The 6442-nt window shown below is 40.6% G+C and overlaps 1 protein-coding gene and 1 non-coding gene across 3 annotated transcripts; both read right to left on the bottom strand.

The window, feature by feature from the left end:
• Window positions 1-313: 313 nt before the first annotated feature.
• LOC137169051 (ribonucleoside-diphosphate reductase subunit M2) lies at window positions 314-6034 on the bottom strand. Of its 2 annotated transcripts, none has more exons than XM_067572004.1 (10): window positions 5932-6034; window positions 4386-4454; window positions 3495-3641; window positions 3267-3383; window positions 3020-3153; window positions 2830-2924; window positions 2591-2724; window positions 2393-2497; window positions 2175-2288; window positions 314-933 (listed from the first exon to the last, which is right to left on the bottom strand). In XM_067572004.1, the coding sequence occupies exons 3-10, from the start codon at window positions 3534-3536 to the stop codon at window positions 781-783; spliced, it is 894 nt and encodes a 297-aa protein (XP_067428105.1). In that variant the 5' UTR covers window positions 3537-3641; window positions 4386-4454; window positions 5932-6034; the 3' UTR covers window positions 314-780. The 2 variants fall into 2 exon arrangements, with proteins under 2 accessions (XP_067428105.1, XP_067428104.1); XM_067572003.1 differs by lacking the exon at window positions 5932-6034 and adding an exon at window positions 4699-4943.
• Window positions 1635-1773, bottom strand: LOC137169969 (small nucleolar RNA SNORD94). Its single transcript, XR_010924575.1, has one exon. It is a non-coding gene; the product is annotated as a small nucleolar RNA SNORD94 (small nucleolar RNA).
• Window positions 6035-6442: the final 408 nt, after the last annotated feature.

Raw genomic sequence — 6442 nt, 5'->3', positions numbered from 1 at the left:
CACACACCTAATCAATTAATCAAGAAAATTAAGTATTAATGATAATAATCATTACTGGAAACAGCTGGCCCAAAAGACAAAATCCACCCGCCAACACCTCTAAAGCTCACTCATTAACATTTTATATCTCATTTGCTTAATCTGTACAACAAATGTAAAAATGACAAGTTGTAGTTTTATGTTGGACTACTTCTTAGTCGGGAGCAGAAACCTCAAGAAACAAAATAAACGTATTTCCCAAAATGTCAAATCTTCTCAGCTGTGTTAAAACAAGTTAACAAGCTGTAATAAACTGAACCGAGGCCTCCACAAACACAGTAAATGTGACTTTATTACAAAAAACACTAAACCATTCTGTACAAATTTAAACTAAAAAACACCATATTACATAAGTAGATAGATTTTATAAAACAAAACTCTACAAGTTTACATACAAAAGAAAACAAAAATAAAACCAGAGTTCTGATCCAAACGTTACACTTATCTGTTAACAGCAGTTATCCAGATAAGTCAATACGTCTGATTAGTTTGGACAGATCTCTGGGCTGCAGTGCCCTTATCTGTATTCTGACTGGCTGAAAAGCTCATTTATTAACTTAACCACCTGTAAGCGAACAGCCAGCATCCTGAGATGCATAAAATAGGTCCTTAGTCCTTTACAATAGTGACAGTTCAGAGTCAACGCTCCTCTCAGGAGGAGCAGCACCGACGAGTCAAAGTCTCAAGAATCAACTTCTGACTGAAATGTGTGTCTGAGTGTTGGTCCGTCCACCTCGGTCCTCAGAAGTCTGCGTCCAGCCTGAAGGTGTTGTCTGTGGGGCCGGACATCACGCCCATCCTCTGGTACTCGCCCACACGCTTCTCAAAGAAGTTGGTCTTTCCCTCCAGAGAGATGTTCTCCATGAAGTCGAAGGGGTTCTCCACCCGGTAGATCTACAGAGACACAAGAGTTTAGTGTTCTTTGTTAGGTTTGACTGAAGGCTGAAAAACATGGAGGTAAAATACAGATTTATCCTGTTTGTTCAGGCTGCATTTCTGTAATTTTGCTTTCTTGTTTTATTCTGTTCACACAACATCTATTTCCTGTCTGTCTGCTGTTGCTCTTCCTGAGGTTTCTTCCATTTTTCATTCAGGTTTTTATTTATTTATTTTAAAAAAGGGAGTTATTCCTTATGTCAAGGGTCTAAGGACAGAAGATGCTGTATTGCTTTACAGATTGTAAATCCCCCTGAGGGAAATGAAAATTTACTCAACGTGGAGGCTGTCAATTTTTGGGCCAATTCATGTCCTGAATATCAGGAAACAGGAAAAACATGCCAACAATTATTTGATTCAAGCTACTTTGAAGTTGTTAAATCATTATATAAAATCTATATAAATCACAGAAGTTTCATGTCATTTTCTTCCATCAGGACAGAAAAGTTTCTGCAGCAGAATTTCATTTTTAGTTTGTAACACAGTTTATGGTTTAAAAGTTGTGAGCCGTTTAACTGAAGTGATTTTTACTTCTTGGATTTGTCTTATCTGAAGGATTGTTATTTAAAAAACAAAGTAAGACACAATGTTCTGTGGCAGTTTGTGTTTTTTTCTCATCTTAAACCAGCTTTAATGATTGAGAAAGTGTGTGATGACGTTCTGCTCAGACAGGCGTCTGTTTCGTGCTGCTGCTCGTCTGTCAGTGAACCACTCGTCCTCTGATCAGAGCGTCTGCAGCAGCACTCAGCCCCCATCACTGGCTGAGGTCCGTACCCCTGCGCTGCTCATCATCACAGACGTGTTTTGTCCACAACTTAAATATATTCAGTTTACTGTCAGAGGACAGGTCATATAGGAGGTGACAGTTGACTGGGTTGACAACTAATTTTAATTGATTAATTGACTGATTGCATCTATAAGTGTATTTTCCATAATGTCAAACTTCTGCTTTAACCGAAGAGTCTTTGTTCCTTTATTTTCTGTCAGTTAATATATAGAAAATTAATTAATAACAATATTAGTCGTCATTTTAAGTTACAAACACCAAATTTGTGGACATCAGCTTCTTAAATGGGAGAATTTGTGACATAATCTAAATATTTATCATTATATATATTTATCATTATTTAACTGACTAATCGTTGCAGCTCTACAGTCCAGTTAAAGTCTTTGTTTGGGACTTTGTTAGACGTTGTTACCTTTGAGAAGCCGAGCTCCAGCATCAGTCTGTCGGCTACGAACTCGATGTACTGCTTCATCAGCTCACAGTTCATCCCGATCAGCTTCACCGGCAGAGCCTCTGTCAGGAACTCCTGAACACAAAGAGTTAAAGGATGTGAGCGAAAGAGTCGACCAGACAACCAGACAGACATGCTGACATCATCACGTTCATGTGCTTGTGTCACTGCTGACCCACCTGTTCGATCTCCACTGCGTTCCTGATGATGCTGGTGACAGTCTCTGCGGACGGTTTGTTCAGCAGATGTTTGAACATCAGACAGGCGAAGTCGCAGTGCAGACCCTGAAAGCAGCAACACACACAGTCAGACCACCGCACGCTTTAACAGCAAGGAGACGACGTTTCATGTTTGTCAGCTTCCTGTGGAAGACTCACCTCGTCTCTGCTGATGAGCTCGTTGGAGAAGGTCAGGCCGGGCATCAGGCCTCTCTTCTTCAGCCAGAAGATGGCAGCGAAGGAACCAGAGAAGAAGATTCCCTCCACAGCAGCGAAGGCCACCACACGCTCTCCTGGAGTGGAGGAACAACAGTGATGATCAATACCCGATTTGTGATCAATATCAGACCTGATCATCCAGGAACATGAACTACATGTGGAGTCTCAGTGAGGTTTACCGTAGTTGGCGCTCTTGTTGCCGATCCAGTTAATGGCCCAGTCGGCCTTCTTCTTCACACACGGCAGAGTCTCCACGGCGTTGAAGAGGTATTCTCTGAGGGTCAGTAAACACACCGTCACACAACAATTCAGCAAACACAACATCACACAACTGGTCAGCGAACACACCGTCAGACTAGAGCAGCTCACCTCTCTTTGGCGTCCTTGATGTATGTATCGATGAGGAGGCTGTACATCTCTGAGTGGATGTTCTCCATGGCGATCTGGAAACCATAGAAACATCTGGCCTCTGTCACCTGCACTTCCTGGGTGAAGCGCTCCACCTGGTGGTCACAGAGGACGAGAACAAGATGAGAAAACAGGCAAACAGTAAAAATGGATCAATAATCAGTCCTGGTGACATGTTTATGGGCAGTAGTGAGTCGGAGGTGCTCACCAGGTTCTCGTTGACGATGCCGTCGCTGGCGGCGAAGAAAGCCAACACATGAGAGATGAAGTACCTCTCCTCATCCTTCAGAGACTCCCAGTGCTGCAGGTCCTTTGACAGATCCACCTGAACAAACACATGACATCAATATCCCATCATGCAACAGCTGCTGGCTATAAAAACTGTTTTATACCAACTACTAGCTGTAATGCCTGAGCGGCTGGCGTTCATGTTTACCTCCTCTGCGGTCCAGAAAGAGGCCTCGGCCTTCTTGTACATCTGCCAGATGTCATGGTACTGGATGGGGAAGATGACGAAGCGACGAGGGTTTTCCTTCAGCAGCGGCTCTTCCTCACTGCTGCTGCTCTTCTTCACGGCTTTGGGCTGGGAGAAGAAAAAAAAAAAGACACAAGAACGTCAACTACAAACTGTCTGAGGTCAAATAAACAAGAAAACACAATTTAGGGCTGCAAGGTTTAATTGATTCTCTTGTTCCAGCTTCTCAAACATGACAATTTGCCAGTTAGTACTCTGATATATTCACACTCCACTATCCATCTATTTATCTGGTTAATTATATTCTTAAAAAAAAAAAAAAAAAAAAAAACAGAAAGAAAAACAGTGAGATCTAGGAATTTGCCCATCAAGGCAGCTAAGTTATCTCTAATGGAGAATCTTGTAGATCAAGATGTTAAAAAAATAAATAAAATAAATAACTATCTATCTATATATATACACATATATATTTATTTATTTCCACCGCACGTGTATTTTCTCTTAGATAAAGATTATAAAACTCTAAATCTTTGCAGTGTTAATACACAATTTGGACAATTCTGACATTTGGTTGCAAGCAAAGTAAAAAGCTTTCACACATTTGTGAAACTGTTTAACATGTAAATATCAGCTGCAGTAGTTGGTGCATGGTGTGGTTGAACAGTAATAGTGGTACCGGTAGTGACAGCTGATTGTTGTCTATGTTGGCGCCAGAATCGGCATTTTAGGCGCCACATGGACACAGAAAAACACCACAAACTGTCCATCATTTAGTTTAACACAAACACAGACAGCGTGTTTAACAAGGCAGCTTCAAATATTGGAGCTTTCAGCAGATTCTGACTCACTTACCGTAGCATCGTCGAAGATTTTACGCGCGGTTTTGGACGCCAAGATGCGAGTGTTGTTCAGGCTGGGAGGCTGAAAGGTCAAAGAGAAGATATTAGTGATCAATAACTAGTTTCAGTACTTCATTAATACGTTTTAGTTGATCACAGCAGCCAAAGGAAACCCTGATTAAATCTGGATCAACGGGCTGCGGGACTGAGTTGGTCGAGAAACGACTTCCGCGAGTTTTAACTTACAAACAACCTGAATATTCGCTTAAATCCGCCGTTTAACGTTTTAACATCAAACATGAGTGTTTCGGTCAGTTTGGTCTCACCGTGTTTTCTTTGTCCAGCGACATGCTGTTGATCTCGCTGCTGAGTTTGTTCTCATTCTTGACGGAAAGTGGAGAGCGAGCAGAAAGCATTTTGATTTCCTCAAGTTTAGACGGACAGAATAAATAAAAATATAAGTTAAGAAGTTAAAAGTAGGAGTAAAAAAAGAAACTAGAGGATCTAAACTAACTGGCAGCAGACAGAACCAGAACAGAGACTGAAGCACTTTTTCTTGTCCGCTCGCCTTTTTATTGAAATCTTGGCGCTAGAATACAGTGGACCAATAGAAACGCAGCTCGTGCTGGCTCTTTAAACTGACGCAGCGACGGCACCAATCAGGTTGCGAGCCGCATTCACGTGACACCCTAATTGCTGCGGGAAATTCAAACGGCTTTGTCTGTGCGGGGTTACAAAACTGCCCGAAACCGATGTTACAAAACTATTAAAATGAGCTTTACGCAACCTTTCAAATTTAGACAAAGAAAACATAAATTATTCACTTTAAAACGATTAAACTATGGTTAGGAAACAGTGTCATGACGTTAAAAATAATGTTAATTTCGCCAAACGTAGAACTGACATCCGTGATATGACACTTAATGTTAAAACTTGTTTAATTTGCATTTAAATCACTGTAGATGAGTGACACTTTTATATATACATGAGTGGTCGGAATAATTAATAATTACTAACTATGCAGACCACATTAATTCGGTTTTACACACTTTTAACCCTATATTCCTTTAAACTGGACTGGATATGTGTATGAACTGTAAACGTCTTATCAATATTTTGCTCTTTTTTCAGTGTTTCAACGCGTCTGACGTTAATCTGTTTGTCTTAACGTTTTTATAAAGTCGCATAATGTGTCTAACGGTGTTCAGTGTTTGTTTCCCGTTGTTCACAGTGTATAGTTTGTTTCCCGCTGCCGCGCTTTTTTGTTGTTGTTTAGTCATCCAAAGGCGTTGTCACCTTCACAATTTAGCGCCAAAATCATTCCACACGTCATTTATTCAAACTCTGCATTTCGAAATGTTATTTGCATCTTTAAATAAGAGAACCAGAGCTGACATGATCAGTTTTAGCGTGAAAAAGTGCCCAAAGTATCAGACAACAAAAGGAGCACATCCCGGTGATTTTCCATTCTGTCAGTTGTCACTTTGACACGTTAAACACCGATTTGAAGACTGAATTCTTGTGTGTTTGTGTCTCTGATGAACTGATATGTGTTGTACCTTTCATTAGTTCAGGTTTCAGTCTCAGAAGCACAAGTTTAAGCTTCATTTTCACTTCTAATGTTGGATGTTATTAGAGGGATTTTTCTCCCCTGCCGGCGAAACTCGCATAGCAACTGTTTCCAGGTTGTTGCCGAAGCGAGAGCTCTGATTGGCTGCCCGGGGAGTCAACGACAGAGGCTGTAAACATACGTCAGCAGTCAGTCGCCACCTAACTGCCGGATGAGCTTCTTTCACTCAAATAAGCACAAACAGTGGTGGAAAGTAACTAAGTTCATTTACTCTATAAATACTGTACTTAAGTACAATTTTGAAGTACTTGTACTTTACTTGAGTATTTCCATTTGCTGCTACTTTATACCTCCACTCCACTACATTTCAGAGGGAAATATTGTACTTTCTACTACATTTATTTGACAGCTTTAGTTACTTTTCAGATGAAGATTTGACACAATGGATAATATAACAAGCTTTTAAAATACAACACATTGCTAAAGATGAAATCAGTGGT

Source organism: Thunnus thynnus, chromosome 18 (genome assembly GCF_963924715.1).
Source record: "Thunnus thynnus chromosome 18, fThuThy2.1, whole genome shotgun sequence".
In the NCBI taxonomy this organism is placed as follows: domain Eukaryota; kingdom Metazoa; phylum Chordata; class Actinopteri; order Scombriformes; family Scombridae; genus Thunnus; species Thunnus thynnus.
This window is presented reverse-complemented; position numbering and strand designations above follow the sequence as displayed.